This window comes from Hyperolius riggenbachi, chromosome 4 (assembly GCF_040937935.1).
Source record: "Hyperolius riggenbachi isolate aHypRig1 chromosome 4, aHypRig1.pri, whole genome shotgun sequence".
Lineage (NCBI taxonomy): Eukaryota > Metazoa > Chordata > Amphibia > Anura > Hyperoliidae > Hyperolius > Hyperolius riggenbachi.
Window position 1 is genome coordinate 398,698,954 of NC_090649.1, and position 18,274 is coordinate 398,717,227.

At 43.8% G+C, this 18,274-nt stretch overlaps 1 protein-coding gene across 1 annotated transcript in view; it reads right to left on the bottom strand.

Moving 5' to 3' along the window:
- Positions 1-18,274, bottom strand: part of MRPS5 (mitochondrial ribosomal protein S5) — a 182,621-nt gene that overhangs the window by 80,267 nt on the left and 84,080 nt on the right. Inside the window, exon 5 of the mRNA XM_068279589.1 lies at positions 17,291-17,325. Within this exon, the coding sequence (XP_068135690.1) occupies positions 17,291-17,325 (35 nt within the window). The remainder of the gene's footprint in view (positions 1-17,290; positions 17,326-18,274) is intronic.

An 18,274-nucleotide genomic window follows, 5' to 3' on the forward strand; every position in this document is an offset into this window, starting at 1 on the left:
AGTCCCACCATCCGTTATATTTACAAGATCCTCAACTTTCCTGGTCAAGGATAGTTAAATATCAGAACAGCTTCTCCTGAGCTTTAGTGTGGAATAGAGATGGTCAATGAGACGCAAATAATGCCAGCTAGCATAACATTTCATACAGCTTGGAATTGGGCCAACCAAATTCAGCAAAAAGTGCAATTAGTTGGCCCCATGCTAATTTGCATACCATCTGCATGCAACGGAATTAGGCCAGGGGACTACTGGCAGCTCTTGCTGTTTGCCAGCAATTGACACGCTGCAACAGTGGAACCGTATACGGTGGTTCCACTTGCAGAGTTGGGAGCGATCCCTTGGGTGATTACATTAATGGCTGCAGAGCCAAATTGTGATCGCTCCGGAATCATGTTTAAAATTGCAGGACGTTTCACGATCTTGTGAAAAGGGCCGCCAGTGGGCCACAGGCCTTCTTTACATTTCTATGGCCATCTCTAGTGAGGTGTCTTTCATGGCTAAGAAAACAGAGTTTAACTGATCTTGCTGGATTTAATTTCATGCATCAGGAGGGGTAGAAAGCGTACATTTAAAGCAGCTACTTGTTCAAAAGGGTGCTGGGTGTTGCTGGTATTCCCGTGTGTTGTGAATATCAGCAATGTTCCTTCTTTTTAGTATCGGTTTATTGTTTTAAAATTTTATGCCGCCTCGGGTTTACTTTTAATACCCTAAATGGAGTAATTTAACCTTTTAGCAGCCACATAAGTAAGTAAAACTTTTTCCTGCCACTTAGAAAGTGTGCCTGCCCCAGCCTGGCAGGCTATGCGAGCTATGCAGAGCAGTGCAGGGAGCTTTTAGAGTTACCTGTTCCGGCTTCCTCTCTTCATCCACCCGTGGCTTTGCACTCCCAGCATCCTCTTCTGACTTCCAATTACATGTTATTACATGTAATGGAAGAGACAGGTGATTGGAAGTCAGAAGAGGATGTTGAGAGTGCAGCACTGCAGGTGGATGAAGAGGAGAAGGTGGTCCAGTTTCCGGAACAGATAACTATAAATACGATCCCTGCATCACTCTGTATGACCTCACTAGGCAGAACAACAATTTCTCCCAGCTGAGGTTAAAATGAGTGCCCATCTTTGCTGACATCCTTGCCATGTTTACTTTTTAGCCAGCACCAATATTACTATATCAATGCTCCTCTTCTGTTAATAAGGCACCTGCAAAATCAAAAAAGCTGAACATAGTGCATTACTGCTATAATGACACAACTGCATATACACCCCAAGTGTACAAGTGTAAAAAGTGCTTCACTCGTGCTCCACTCAAAAGCTTGTGACCATCCACGTGGCTCCCTTAAAAATTGCAGGCTCACCAGATTCACACCACCTCAAATCCAGGTGGGTCTAGAGCATAGGTAAACCAGCCACGAACTCAGTTGTAATATGTTATCAGACTTTTAATCCAGCTTCTCTTAAAATACAATAAAAATTGGACATAGCATAAAATCCTTTAAAACTCACAAGGCCTGCGCTGAAAAGCGCACTTACATCATCCAAACGTGTTCTGCACTTATCGGGCTAAAATAGCCCAGCGGTGTTGCCCTTGCTGCGGTCGCGGCGTCCCGTCTCCGCTTTGGCTCCCCGCACTAGTTTCAAGTTGAACTTCCGATTGATATCCACCAAACTCTCTGCGACGTCAGGCGCTTCTAGCTCCGCCTTACGCGTTTCGTCCTATTGGACTCATCAGAGGCTGACGTCACAGGAGCGGCCGACGTCTTTTATTGCCGTGTACTTCCGGGCTTTGATACGCAATCCGTCGCGGCCATGTTGACGCATGAGCCGCATCACATGGCATCACACGTCTTTTGTTGCCACGCATTTCCGGGTGCTGGTACGCAGCCCGTCGCGGCCATATTGACGCATAGAACGCATCACATGGCCCCATCCATCCGCACTCCTTTGTATTTATCATGCGGCCATAGCATTGTATATAAAGGCAGTGCTTCGCTTTAGCCTATTGGTCTTTATTCTTGCACCCCCTACTGGTTACTATTGAGATTGTTTTATGTTATTAATTAAACATCACAAAAATATACTATATCACTAGTTTAAAGTTCGCAAAAATTCTAAAATATACATATATAAATATAAACATACACCTCTTCCGTTGCCAAGATTCTGCCATGCAATGCCTAAATCCCTACTCCAACTGATGTATTAATGGCTATTGATATTTCTCTTAACAAAGACCAATATTCTGTAGGATAACATCATGATTTTAGACTGGGCACACGGCTGGTCTATAACCCTTCTATTTGTTCACAATATAACATTATAATAGAGACAAACTCTATGTGTCCCCATGGGCCCCCATTTACAACGCTTTCCCCAAAGCTGGGAGCTAAAAGGGGTCCCCCAATTTAGTCACTATTGGGGACATATTAATTAAGCTAGGACCATAAGGGGACAGGGAATATGGGTTTTAGCTCACAGGATTCTCCCCCTGTAGTTGCTCCCAGCTTTGGGGAAAGCGTTGTAAATGGGGGCCCATGGGGACACATAGAGTTTGTCTCTATTATAATGTTATATTGTGAACAAATAGAAGGGTTATAGACCAGCCGTGTGCCCAGTTTAAAATCATGATGTTATCCTACAGAATATTGGTCTTTGTTAAGAGAAATATCAATAGCCATTAATACATCAGTTGGAGTAGGGATTTAGGCATTGCATGGCAGAATCTTGGCAACGGAAGAGGTGTATGTTTATATTTATATATGTATATTTTAGAATTTTTGCGAACTTTAAACCAGTGATATAGTATATTTTTGTGATGTTTAATTAATAACATAAAACAATCTCAATAGTAACCAGTAGGGGGTGCAAGAATAAAGACCAATAGGCTGAAGCGAAGCACTGCCTTTATATACAATGCTATGGCCGCATGATAAATACAAAGGAGTGCGGATGGATGGGGCCATGTGATGCGTTTTATGCGTCAATATGGCCGCGACGGGCTGCGTACCAACACCCGGAAATGCTCGGCAACAAAAGACGTGTGATGCCATGTGATGCGGTTCATGCGTCAACATGGCCGCGACGGATTGCGTATCAAAGCCCGGAAGTACACGGCAATAAAAGACGTCGGCCGCTCCTGTGACGTCAGCCTCTGATGAGTCCAATAGGACGAAACGCGTAAGGCGGAGCTAGGAGCGCCTGACGTCGCAGAGAGTTTGGTGGATACCGATCGGAAGTTCAACTTGAAACTAGTGCGGGGAGCCAAAGCGGAGACGGGACGCCGCGACCGCAGCAAGGGCAACACCGCTGGGCTATTTTAGCCCGATAAGTGCAGAACACGTTTGGATGATGTAAGTGCGCTTTTCAGCGCAGGCCTTGTGAATTTTAAAGGATTTTATGCTATGTCCAATTTTTATTGTATTTTAAGAGAAGCTGGATTAAAAGTCTGACAACATATTACAACTGAGTTCGTGGCTGGTTTACCTATGCTCTAGACCCACCTGGATTTGAGGTGCTGTGAATCTGGTGAGCCTGCAATTTTTAAGGGAGCCACGTGGATGGTCACAAGCTTTTGAGTGGAGAACGAGTGAAGCACTTTTTACACTTGTACACGTGGGGTGTATATGCAGTTGTGTCATTATAGCAGTAATGCACTATGTTCAGCTTTTTTGATTTTGCAGGTGCCTTATTAACAGAAGAGGAGCGCTGTCTCAGTAATTAATTTAAATAGACACTCTGTGGACCCATCAGATAGCGAATACTCGGTTTTTATCAATACTGTATGATAATGTTTATGTGAGTAGCTGAGCAGTGGGCGCAGCCTTGTATCAGTATTGCAATATTACTATATCAGCGGAGCTCCCATTATAACAGCATCGTAGTAGGAATCCCCCTACTGTAGAAGGAAAGGTAGTATGTATACAGAGGCGCCAAAAGGATAAAAGTATCAAAAAAGTTTTAAACATGGAGGAGGCAGTGGTGGATTTACCTCCTCCAAGCAGACACAAAAATTGCCAATGTGTTTGTCAAATATAACAAGTTTATTTACATACTCCGGGGGACAATGCAATGCAGGTTTGATCCCGCTTCATCAGGCAACAACAACAATGGAGCAATAGCATATGTGGTCAGTAGAAGAGCCAGGCTCCTCTGTCTCTGAGATTATATTTGGCTCTTGGTATCCCTACTCTGTGTACTGCAGAAGGAGTAAAATTCCAAATGTATGTCAGGGATAAAGGAAAGCTAAAATCCAAAGAGGAAAGAAATCAAGTCTGCAGTCAAGCTAAAAAAGCGAGTGAGTGATTTAGACCACCACAACATAGCCACAACCAAAACAATTTTTAACCACTTGAGCCTAACTGGACAAAAATGTACGTCCAGTTAGGCTGCGCGCACTCCCGTGGGTTGCGCACGCTCCTGCGGGCCCCCGTGCGCACTCCCGCCACAGGCCGTTAGCCCAGCGATCAATGAAAGGGATTATAGATCCCTTTCATTGATCTGACCCCCCCGGAGAAAAGCCGACAGCGTCTCTTCAGACGCTGCGACTTTTCTGAGCTAAATAAGTTCCTGGTCTTCTTCTTCCTGGGAGTGAGATCGATCGCTCCCAGGACTTTTTGACTGTGGCCATCTCGTGGCCAAATAGTAAAACTACACCTCAAACCACATTTTATTAAATAAATACATGTTTAAACATTTAAAATCCCCTGTTTACCTCCCACACCAAAAAATACCCACATAAAAGTTTTAATAAAAAATAAAATAAAAAATTACAATAAAAAAACAAACAAAAAACAAAACATAAATAGTTACCTAAGGGTCTGAACTTTTTAAATATTCATGTCAAAGGAGTAGATCAATATGATGTATTAAATTATGGGCTTCTAAATAGTGATGGATGCAAATTGAAAAAATGCACCTTTATTTCCAAATTAAATATCGGCGTCATACATTGTGATAGGGACATAATTTAAATGGTGTAATAAGCTGGAGAAATTGGTAAATAAAGTACATAGGTTTTAATTATGAGGGCATGTATTAAATTCAAACTATAATGGCCAAAAGCTGAGCAATAAATGATTTTTTTCCATTTCTTTCTTAATATTGATGTTAAAATGGATTTAGAATAAATTAATTCTCAGCAAAATGTATCACCCACAGAAAGCCTAATTGGTGGCGGAAAAAACAAGATATAGATCAATTAATTGTGAGGAGTAGTGATAAAGTTATTGGCAAATGAATGGGAGGTGAAAATTGCTCAGATGTAAAAAAAATCTCAACCCTGTAGGCTGAAGTGGTTAAAGCAGACCTGAACTCAGTACTTCCTCTCTGCTCCAAAAGATAAGCAACAGCATAATAACCTTCAAAGTAAACCATTTTTTTTACTACTGCTTACAGAATGTTTGCAATAAATCTGCAGTGTTTCTATTTCCTGCTTTCATGGAAGCAGAGAAAGAGTTAACATCCTATGTTTACAAATTAGCTGGGGCTGACGAGACTCCTGTGCTGACAATTGTGATTACTTGCAGCTGAAGAGGAATTAGACAGGCTCTTCGCTCTAAAGACAAAGGGCTGGTGCACACCGAGCGGTGTTTTCAGATCCACTTGCGGCTGCGGATCTGCTTGGTCAATGTATCTCAATGGGGTGGTGCACACCAGAGCGGCAGGCGTTTTGCAGAAACGAAAAATGCCTGGGTGAGGCATTTTTTGGATTTCGGATGCGTTTCTGCCCCAATGTTAAGTATAGGAAAAACGCAAACCGCTCTGAAAAACGCCTGTTCAGAGCGGTTTTGCAGGCGTTTTTGTTACAGAAGCTGTTCAGTAACAGCTTTACTGTAACAATATATGAAATCTACTATACTGAAAACCGCAGCAGCAATCCGCAAAACGCTAGCAAAACGCCTCATAAAAATAAAAAAAAGCGTTTAAAAATCTGCTAGCGTTTTGCGGATCTGCTAGCGGGTTTTGGTGTGCACCAGCCCAAACAGGGTGGATTAATCTGTGTTTTTCTTGTGTCCCGTGCGTGAGTTCAGGTTCACTTTAAGCGACTCGGTGGCCGATCGATCATCTGATTTGATTATTATAATCGAATTGGATGACAATTGGTGCTGCCAAATGCATGCCCAATCAACAATGCAACCAATTTTGGTCCTAAAACTGGTCGCATAGTCGATTGCACATGCCGCAAGGTGTTGGGCCGACTTGCTCGATCTGGTGCGCGGCGGTAACGTCGTGCAATTTCAGGGCCGATCGATGATTGCAACGGAACCCTCGGCACTGTCCTCCTAATGGTAAGTGTCTATCTCCCCCCCCCCCCCCCCCCCCCGGTGCCCAGTGCATGTTAAACATTACCTTTCCGCTGCCTCTGCTTGTCCCTGCAGGCTCCACGTGCACTCCACTCCCCATACACACGCACCCCACGTGGTTGCCTAGTAAAGGGCAAATGTATGACAGCAGACGTCATACACACGGCCACGTTACCAGGAAACCACTTGGCGTGCGTGTACTCAAAACAGTGTGCGCCTGGAGCCAGCGGGGACAAGCGGAGGTCACGGACAGGTAACATAACATGCACTGGGCATCGGGGGACATACTTAACATTAGGGGGAAATTGACGGGGCGCCAAGGCACCGAATGCGGCATCACAAGGCCAAATCCGGATCGATTTCAGCATGAAATTTATCGGGAATCGGCCTACGGTGTATAGGCAGCTGACAAATCTCTATCAGATCCGATTAGAGATTTGCCTCTTGGTCGAATATGTTCATCATCGCTAGATGTACGGCTAGCTATACTCTCACACAGTCTATTCAATCTAAGTAGTCTTTCACATGCCACAAGCTGTACTAGTGTGGGTGGTCTGTTACTAAGAGACTGCGTCTGTGAAGTATTACAAATACAAAAAAAAAAATAGTATAGGTTTTAACTGCTGGGTGAAAAAAATAGAAATCTAACAAAAGAAATTATACAAAAGACATTGCCTGCAGTGAAGTCTTCAAAAAGTACACGATGACTAACATTGCCTACATTTCTCCCGCAATACTGTGCAATTTAACCCCTGTCTATGATTATTCAATAACTTTATGCTTTTATATTCTGAGCAGTCCCAACACATCCACATATGCCTTTCTAAATGCCTCCTCATTATGCATGATAAGTGGAGGAGCTCTGCAGAGCAGGGAGCTAGCCGAGCATAAGCAACATATTCCCTGTATATTTGTCATTTCATTCAGCACAACATCTAACTGTAGCACAAGATGGAAACAGAAGCGGGAAAAAAAAACGCCAGTTCAGTTGCTCAAGCAACACTGGAAACAGCATTTTACACTGTGCTTCACAAATAACTGCTGAAGAAAAACAACACAGGTGTTACAACCCATTTGTGAACCCTTTTGAATTTTCACTATTTGTAAATGAATATGTCCTAAAATATACCAGTAATCTGCTTTTCATAAATATCATAAAACACGCTGATTAAATTAAATTATTAGCATGCATTTTGATTAAAACTAACGGGAACCGAAAAAAACCCAACAAACTGATACTTCCCTAAGGAGAGAGAAGCCTCGGGCCTATAGAGCTCTCCTGCTCCTCTCACGGTCCCCTTCTTCCAGTGATGTCACCCCGGTTTGAATCCCCCGCCGTGGGAGGCTTCGGAAGCCTTTGGGAGCTCAAGCGCAAGAGAGCGCACTAGCACAGGCGCAGTACGGAGCCGCCTGTCTTTCAGAGCACTCGGTCTCCCAAGGACTTCCAAAGCCTTCTGTGCCGGTAATGTGCAGTATTCGACTGATTGGTCGGATACTGCTACCAGGGGTGACATCGCTGGAATGAGGGGACCGGGAGAGCAGCGAGAAGGCTCTCTATATAGGACCCAGAGCCTTTCCCCTTTATAGGCAAGTATCTGGTTTTGTTTCTTCTTCTATTCCCATTAGCTTTAACCACTTTAGGACCAGATGGTTCTGGCCCTTTAACCTCCCTGGCAGTCAATTAAAACCGCCAGGGAGGCAGCGCAGCAGTTTTTTTTTTTAAAATCATGTAGCTAGCGTAGCGCTAGCTACATGACAGCCGCTGAGCAGCGGCATACCCCCTCCGATCGCCTCGGGCGATCAGGCCCGTCAGGGAATCCCGTTCTGAATGGGATTTCCATTAGGGCTTCCCCCGTCGCCATGGCGACGGGCGCGATGACGTCGTGACGTCAGAGGGAGTCCCGATCCACCCCTCAGCGCTGCCTGGCACTTATTGGCCAGGCTGCGCAGGGGTCTGGGGGGGGGGGGGGGGGACACCCTCTAAAGTGCTAGCTGCATGCAATGAAGAAAAAAAATTCCGCAAATCGGCCCAGCAGGGCCTGAGAAATATTCCTGCGCGGCATAGCCCGAGCTCAGCTCGGGCTTACCGCCAGGAAGGTTAAATACCCGTACAGGTATTTCCAAACACACGGTGGTGATCTTTTGTTTTACATCATTAAAAATGATGTGCGATTCACAGATCACTATCATTTCTTTTATAAGGTGTCTAGAATAACAAAAGAACACATATTATGCACAAAATGCGCTATAATAAATTAACCTGTCTGAGCTTCCGCCGAGCCCTATATTATGACCAGACTGTTTATCAAGGAGGCAAGACAAGAAAAATGCGAAGCAAGCAAAATATCGCTTTATTTCTAGGCTGGACTCCAGCTGGAATTTTTTCAGAAAAAGTTTTGGTAGGAACAGAACATTCCTCGCCTGAACTGACAAGTGGAGCTGCAGAGTTTTCTTCTGCAACAAAGCTTTACACGAGTATGCAATATGTCCTCGCCTCTTCAGCAAAGTAATGGCAAGAGTGTAACGAGACTAGATACTGGCAGGAGCATGCCTGCTGTGACCACTCAACACTGGTCGCACTGACGTCATACGAACTGTACTGCGCAGGTGCAGAACTACTGCGCCAGTGCAGTTGAGTCCAGATGTCAGTGCGGCACTGAACGCCTCTCGTGCATGCGCAGTGGGGACCCCGAGCCACCATCAGTGAGCAGAGCTGTGGCGAAGGCACAAGACGGCTGGCAGGGGCTGGAGGAAGTCCCAGGTAAGTGCTTTTTTTGTTTTTGAAGTGCTCGGATGTGTCCTTTAACGTGTTCTTTGTGTCTTTTGCATTAGCAGAACATATACAGGTGAAACTCGAAAAATTAGAATATCGTGCATCACATTTATTTCCGTAATTCAATTTAAAAGGTGAAACCAGGAACAAGTAAAATGTAAAACAGGTAAAATGTGAACCAGGAACCCTTTGCAGCTGTTTTGAATGAATTAGCTGATTATAGTCTTGACACTTTGAGCCTAGAATATTGAACATTTTCCCAATATTCTAATGGTCTGATGGTCTATTTGTTTTTGGATAACTGGAGTGCACACTCTCAACTTCTGAACTCTAGAAAGGTCTTGTTTCTAATGGTCTGAAATGTTGGGGTTTTCATAATCTGTGAGCCATAATCATCAAAATTATACCAAAGGCTTGAAATATCTTGCTTTGTATGTAATGAGTCAATTTCATAAATTAGTTTCACCTTTTAAAGGATACTCAAGGTGAAGTGATGTGATGAGATAGACATGTGTATGTACAGTGCCTAGCACACAAATAACTATGCTGTGTTCCTTTTTTTCTTTCTCTGCCTGAATGAGTTGAACATCAGGTATGTAAGTGACAATAGTGAGAATTAAAAAAAAATAGAAAGATCAAGAAATTATTGCTATTGGCCAAGTACTTTGTTTATGTTGTTTGATCCACAATCAGCCTGCACGTCATCATCTTTACTACTGGCAGACTAGAGAACACCAGACAGTACGAACTGCCATCATTACCACACCTCCTAACAAATTCAACAGGTTAAAATATTTTTTTTTATATATATACATATGCATAGTGGGAGATACTGGTTGCTTGGCAATTGGAAACAAGATGTTATTTCCCACAATGCAACAAGGTTCACATACAAGAAACTGTGAAGACCAAGGACCTGACATCCCATTGTGGAAGAAGTTTCATGACATCAGCCCTACAGACGCCCCCAAATTTCCCACAATGCAACAAGGTTCACAAACAAGAAACTGTCAGGACCTAGGTCCAGACACACTGTGGGAGAAGTTTTACGACAACATCAGCCCTACAGACCCCCCCCCCCCCCCCATTTCCCACAAGGTACACATACAAGAAACTGTCAAGACCTTGGGAAAATGGGTATATCAGATACTGATTGGGATGAAGTTCAATCCTTGGTTACAGTTCCTTCATCACCCCTGACTCATTTATCACCATGTAATATGTTGGCACGCTATAAACATAAGGGTAGTTCTTAAAATAAACAGGCTGGTTTGAATTTTCACACTTCAGTAGCAAACAGAACCTTCCAAAATGAAAAAGATGCCGACATCTATACAGATCAAATTAAAAGGAGCTCTCAAACAGAATAAAATTGATACAGGAAAGCAAGAAGCATACTTTGAGAAAAATACAATTCTCATTCCAAATGTCCTTCCTGCAGTATAGAATAAAGCATCCTGGCATTAGAAAGGTCTTCTGTAGCCCACTGTCAGCAGCAATGTTAAAATGTTCAGAATATGTTCTTCACTGAAACCAACGCTCCATTTTCATCATCTTTTCAAGTCACACTGAACGAGCACTTAACAAAATTAAGAGAAACCCCTGCAGTTCTCAACACGCCATCTGACAATACAGTACACATTAGAAAGGCTTAAAGATTATATCGGTAGGAAAATATATTTCGACAGCATCTACATACAGTACACAGAGCCATATTCTAGAAAAAGACTTGTGTTAGAGGACTTTACAACCTCACCTCAGGTGCTGCAAACACAGGCCTACTCGATGTGAACCTTGATTGCTCTACACTCAAGAATATTCTGCTTCTGGGTACAAACACCTGCTAGGCCCCACTGTCTAGCAATGCATTCCGAGTAGTAATTGCAGACTATATGGGGGGCATTTATCAATGTGTATGCAATGAATGGCAGCAATGGTACCGCTACTGCAAACCAGCTGCTGCTTATAAAGCAACTGATTTATGATTGACATTTGCAGCAATGGCCTTCTAATGGTCTAGGAGAGATCTGTGATGCGAATAGGATGAAAAATAAGTCATCTGGGGCATCTCCTGTTTCTGCACAGCACTAGCACCACTGCAAAGGAAAATACATTGTAGAGCATTTTGACCTGCAATGGGCCTATGCAAAAGAACACTGGCCCTTTTCACACTGAAAATCATCGAAAAGCTTCAGTCATTTCCAAGATGCTACATGCTTCGCTTTTGCAATTGCATCACGATCGCAGCGCTGCAGTGTAAATGCTCATAGGGGCACAATGCACTAACTCTTCACCGGCAATCGGTAGATGCCATGGAATTGCCCACTGTGTGAAACTGCCCCATCTCTCCCTATCACCTGCAGTCATGCTTATCCTGTATAAGGGCCCCTCCACACTGAAAACTAGTGATCAAGGTGCTCTGTGATCACAATTTTCATTTGTTTTCGAATGCGCATTATGGGTGGGATTGGCGGGCGTGATAATGATTCCCAACTTGAAAAAAAAAAAAAGCTGTGGGATTTTTTTTTTATTGGGAGATTACAAAGCAAATTCTATGCGCCCCCATTCCTTTAACTTAAAGCGAATTGTTATAAAATCAACCCAATACCTAAGGAGAGGGAAGGCTCTGGGTCCTATAAAACCTTCCTGCTCCTCTCACAGTCCCCTCGTTTAAGTGCTGGTACCGTTTGAATCCCCCGCCGCGGGAGGGTTTGGAAATCTTCGGGAGGGGCTGCTCAATACTGGATCAGCGTGCAAGGAAGCGTGCTAGTGCAGGCGCAATACGGAGCCGCCCGTCCTCAAGAGCAATTAGGCTCACGAAGACTTCTGAAGCCTCCTTCGGCAGCAGAAAACCGTATTTGACCACTTGGTCGAATACTGCTACCGGGGGAGCCAGTGCTGGATGAGGGGACCGTGAGGAGAACGGGAAGGCTCTTTAGGACCCAGAGCCTTCCCTCTCCTTAAAGAGAACCAGAGACGAAGCACCCTCATGTATTTTATTACATTTATCAGTGGGAACATGACAGTAAACACCTACCCTGCTTTTAGTTTTATTCTTCTCAGTCTAATCTATCTGTTATCAACTGTGATAAGAATCCACCGACTGATTCAGTCTAGGTTTGACCTGGAATCATTATAGCTGAGTCACTCTTCTGTGGAGTCTTTTCAAGCCCAAGCCTGCCCCCTCCTGGCTCAAATTTCCTACTCAGAGCTGTTGACATGGGAGGGGCTGCTGCTGCTGCAGAGAAAGAAGCTCTGAAACAGACAAGTGTATCTGTGTGCACTGTGCAGCCAGTCATTATCTACTGTATGCAGTTTCATTTCTATGAGAGACACTTCCTACAGGCAGCCACACAGCATACCAGAATAATAGTTGAAACAGACAGATGAAAGGCTGCAGCAGCCCTGCTTGTCTATAGTCTCATAGAGGCTAGACAGCACATCCAGAACAACTCATAACCCGGAAGCAGAACCGGTATGAGCCGGCGGCCATATTGGATATTTCCTGGAGCAATAATGGATAAAAAACACTCAAAAGGGCACACCAGAGTGGCGAAATTATCAGGTAGAGCATTTATTCTTTACAAGCTATCAACTGATATGTTTATTTTGTGTGAATCGTTCATCTCTGGTTCCCTTTAAGTATCTGGTTGAATTCTTTTTTTTTCCGATTCTCATTTACTTTAATCACAAACGCAGGCAAACTGCAGCATGCTCTACGTCTGCAATTGGGTTAAAATGGATCGCACCACTCTGTACTGGCCCCACCATGATTACTATGTTAAATACGGTGTGATTGGCAGATCATGTGCGCTTCCAAGCAGATGTATTGTGGAAGGGCCTTAACTGCACATTTTCTCTTGGCAGCTACAGGCTGGCTAAGGTTTGAGATAAAAGGTACCCCTCTCCTCTCAAACCACACCTAGTATTTGTGGATACTCAGGAGTCTATTAACAAAAGCTCTGTAAAATTGAAGTACCCCTGAAATTTTTTTTTTTAGATTTTTACTCGCCTTCTTCATCGGCTCCTCCTCAACTCCTGCCTCCTTCTCAGTCGAGGTACCCCAGGGCTCTTTTCTGGTCCCCCTTCTGTTCTCAATTTACACTTCCTCCATTGGCAAACTCATGTCTTCCCTGAGCTTCAAGTACCACCTTTATGCTGACAACACTGATTAACCTCCATACCCCTGATCTCTCATCTAACACTCCTTTTATGTCTTTGGTGCTTTAAAAGTGTACTTATGACATATGCTATATACTATACACCAAATCTAACATGAACTCCATTGTGAAAAATGTACTCCGGATTCCTTTGCTCAGGTGTGATCATTGTTCTATACTGTCCACCCTGTTTCATGCAATTATTTTCCTTCCTGCTTCCTGACACTAGACTGTAGATCGTACTCAGGCATAGGTATGGGAACCCGAAATAGCAAAGCTAAAGACTGTGGAGCTGATGTACAGTGCACACAATATACAGGCTGCAGTGGAAAGAACTGCTTGTAAAAGATAGTCAGCCAGCAGATTCTCAGATCTCCTGAGTACAGAAAAAGCATTCATGCATTAGATTTACTTTTTTATGCAGGAAGCAATCAGGGGCACATTCCGCACATTTATTATATAGAAGCAAATGTGACTGGTTAAGACTGGCATCGGTGACATTTTAATTGCTACCAATCTATGAAGGATGTTGCCATATGGACTGTATGAGATAGAACTATGCATACAGGTAAACACAAGACTCAGGATTATCTGCATCCTATGGGTCCTTTCACACTGTGTCTATTGCATTTCGTCACAGTTCAAGGACATTCCTTTCTCGCTTTACATTGAGAGTGCTGCGGCAGGTTCCGTTGACGTAGGTTTACAGTGGCGAACAGGGATACTTGAATGCCTCACTGAATGGTTGCAATGCTACAATGTGACTTATCTGCTCTGATGCTTTGCGGTCTTATTGAAGAGGTGATAGGTAAACATGGACATTACCTTGCACATCAGTTGTCCTTTCAGTTACAACTGACTGATATAGAGTAAAAAGACTCTTATACACAGTGGCTTGCAAAAGTATTTGGCCCCCTTGAAGTTTTCCATATTTTGTCACATTACTGCCACAAACATGAATCAATTGTATTGGAATTCCACGTGAAAGACAAATACAAAGTGGTGTACATGTGAGAAGTGGATCGAAAATCATACAGGATTCCAAACATGTTTTACAAATAAATAACTGCAAAGTGGGGTGTGCATAATTATTCGGCCCCGAGTCAATACTTTGTAGAATCACCTTTTTTTGCAATTACAGCTGCCAATTGTGAGAGTTCACGGAGACGCCGCCACGCAGGGCAGCATGGCGGCGGTCTCCGCTTCCCAGCCAGCGAGTTCCACTTCACTTGTGGAACCGCTGGCACGGGTTGGTGGGCACACCGCCGCTGCAGCTGGCGACATAGCGGCGGGGCCGGTGATGCGGCCGGCGGATGTTAGTTCGCGCTCGCGCGCGGACCCTGGGCCTGGCCTCTCTGGTACACAGAGGCAGAGGGTCGCACGCGCGCACAAGGAGGCAGGATTTGTACCTCCTACGGAGGAAGGTCAGCTGACTCTCCAGTCAGCTGACTTCGGCAGCACTTTTGATTGGCTGGGCGGCTGGGTGGCGCTGCAGATGCGCTCCCAGCATATAAGGAGCTGTTTGTCAGTTGCTCCTTGTCTGCTGTCGTGTTCACATTCATGTGTTAGCGCTCAGACCTTAGTTTAGTGCCCTGGTGTTGATGCTAAGGATTTCACACCTTAGTTAGGATTGTATTGATATTGTATCTGTGTTTTGACTCCGGCTATCCTTGACTACTCTCTCTCTCTTTGCGCTACTGTACCTTTGCCTATCTGATTCCTGTTGCCGACCTTTGCCTAATTGCCGATTACTCTTCTGCCTTCCGTTCCTGTACTGCTGCTGCCATCTCTGTTGCCGAACCCTTGCCTGTCTGACCTTTCTCCCTTCAGTGGAGCGTCTCCCACTGGAGGGTTATCTCTGAGGCTTGCCTCTCCGAGACACCTGCCCCAAGCAGACGATTACTGCTAGGGGTCGAGATCCCTCGCTTTGCCTGGATAGAGGATCTCACTCACGGGGTTCCCATTCAGAGGTAACCACACCTCTGAGGAATTGCCGTGTGGTGGATATTTCCACAGTTCTGTTATAACTACTGTCTTCATTGTATTCATTGTGCTGGGTGTCCAGAGGTTAGGAATATATCTGGATTGTCGGTGATTCTGCAGATCATCAATAATCAGATTCTCTCTGCGTGCTGACACCGATCATTACACCAGTCTTTTAGGGTATGTCTCTACCAGCTTTGCACATCTAGAGACTAAAATCCTTGCCCATTCTTCTTTGCAAAACAGCTCCAGCTCAGTCAGATTAGATGGACAGCGTTTGTGAACAGCAGTTTTCAGATCTTGCCACAGATTCTCGATTGGATTTAGATCTGGACTTTGACTGGGCCATTCTAACACATAGATAGGTTTTGTTTTAAACCATTATATTGTTGCCCTGGCTTTATGTTTAGGGTCATTGTCCTGCTGGAAGCTGAACCTCCGCCCCAGTCTCAAGTCTTTTGCAGTCTCCAGAGGTTTTCTTCCAAGTTTGCCCTGTATTTGGCTCCTTCCATCTTCCCATTAACTCTGACCAGCTTCCCTGTCCCTGCTGAAGAGATGAACCCCCAGAGCATGATGCTGCCACCACCATATTTGACAGTGGGGATGGTGTGTTCAGAGTGATGTGCAGTGTTAGTTTTCCACCACACATAGCGTTTTGCATTTTGGCCAAAAAGTTCCATTTTGGTCTCTTCTGACCAGAGCACCTTCTTCCACATGTTTGCTGTGTCCCCCACATGGCTTGTGGCAAACTGCAAATGGGACTTCTTATGCTTTTCTGTTAACAATGGCTTTCTTCTTGCCACTCTTCCATAAAGGCCAACTTTGTACAGTGCATGACTAATAGTTGTCCTATGGACAGATTCCCCCACCTGAGCTGTAGACTTCTGCAGTTCGTCCAGAGTCACCATGGGCCGCTTGACTGCATTTCTGATCATCGCTTTCCTTGTTCGGCCTGTGAGTTTAGGTGGACGGCCTTGTCTTGGTAGGTTTACAGTTGTGCCATACTCCTTCCATTTCTGAATGATCGCTTGAACAGTGTTCCGTGGGATGTTCAAGGCTTTGGAAATCTTTTTGTAGCCTAAGCCTGCTTTAAATTTCTCAATAACTTTATCCTTGACCTGTCTTGTGTGTTCTTTGGACTTCATGGTGTTGTTGCTCCCAATATTCTCTTAGACAACCTATGAGGCCCTCACAGAGCTGCTGTATTTGTACTGACATTAGATTACACACAGGTGCACTCTATTTAGTCATTAGGAGTCATCAGGCAATGTCTAAAGGCAACTGACTGCACTCAGATCAAAAGGGGGCCAAATAATTACGCACACCCCACTTTGCAGTTAGTTATTTATTTGTAAAAAATGTTTGGAATCATGTATGACTTCCGTTCCACTTCTCATGTGTACACCACTTTGTATTGTTTTTTCATGTGGAATTTCAATCAAATTGATTTATGTTTGTGGCAGTAATGTGACAAAATGTGGAAAACTTCAAGGGGGCCGAATACTTTTGCAAGCCACTGTATATCAGTTGCTCTCAGTTATAACTGAAAGGACAACTAATTTTCAAAGTAATGTCCATGTTTTCCTATGGCTCAGTTCACATCATAAGCATTTGAGCTGACAATGCACAGCCATGGAAAGTTAAAACGCATCAAGTTATTCAGTGTACAGTGTAAAAGAGGCCTAACACTTCCTTTCTGTAGAAGCCAATAAAATAAAACAAGATGGCTGAAAAGCCGTGAAACTAAAAAGCTTCTGTGGGCTGTTAAATACGAGCAGCACTTTAACTTTTATGTTCAGACTTCTAAATAACTCAAAACTTTATGCAACTTAATTTTTGCCCTTCGCAAAGTCACCAGCGTCTGTCTCGGCTGGGCATTATCTATGTAACTCAGCTGATAAGTCATCCATTTACATAGAGAATGCTCTATCTTGCTGCGCATTGTTTCAGGCTGCTCTCACACAGCACAGTCCTACCATCATAAACTTGATATATGAAATGAATGGGAAGGAATGTCACGGCTGCATTTAATTTGCCATCACATTAGCAGCATACTTACAGAGAAATAAAACTCACCTCAATCACTCTGCAGTCGAAATCTTCATATGTTTCTAAGGAAAGGGATGAAAAAAAAATAGTTTGAATAGCTATCAAGAAGCGAGAGAAGATAATACTAAGTATTTTAACCCTTTTAGGACTGCACGGCTCTAACTTCTCAGAGCACAGTTCCCCAACCCTGTCCTCAAGGCCCACCAACAGTACATGTTTTGCAGAAAACCACAAGCCTGCACAGGTGAGGTAATTAGTGTTTCAGCCGAGCTGATTACCTCTGTGGGTTTCCACAAAACATGCAGTGTTGGTGGGCCTTGAGGACAGGGTTGGGGAACACTGCCTTAACCACTTAATGACATGCTGACTTATAAAAATGTCCTGCTAGAGCCTCTTAATGGCTCCAGGACGTTTTTATAAGTTAGACAGCGCTGTGTGCGTACACGTGCGTGCTCCCGCGGGTGCACGTGAAAGTTGTGAAAAAAAACGCACCCAAAAAGAAAATACACCTTTATTTCCAAACGATATACTGTCACCATACTTTGTACTAGGGACATAATTCAAATATTGTGATAACCAGGACAAATGGGCAGATAAAATGTGTGGGTCTTATGTACAGTAGCAGTGTTTATATTAAAATCATAGGGGATAAAATTGGAGAAAGTGTTTTTTTTTATTTTTTCCTTGTATTTCCCTTTAAAATGCATAGAAAATAAAGTAATTACTGAAAACAAATATCAACCCCAAAAAGCCCAATTTGTGGTGAAAAAAACAAGATATAGATCATTTAATTGTGATTAGTAGTGATTAAGCTATTGTCAAATGAATGGGATGAACACTGAAAGGTGAAAATCGCTCTTGTCCGTTAGGGTAAAAACCCGCCATGGGGTGAAGTGGTTAAAGGACATTCAAAGTGAATTAATTAAAACTATCTTTACTTACCTGAGGCTTTTTCCAGCCACTATAAAGTCACTGTGTACCTCACCACAGCTCTGGTCTTCTCCAGTCTCT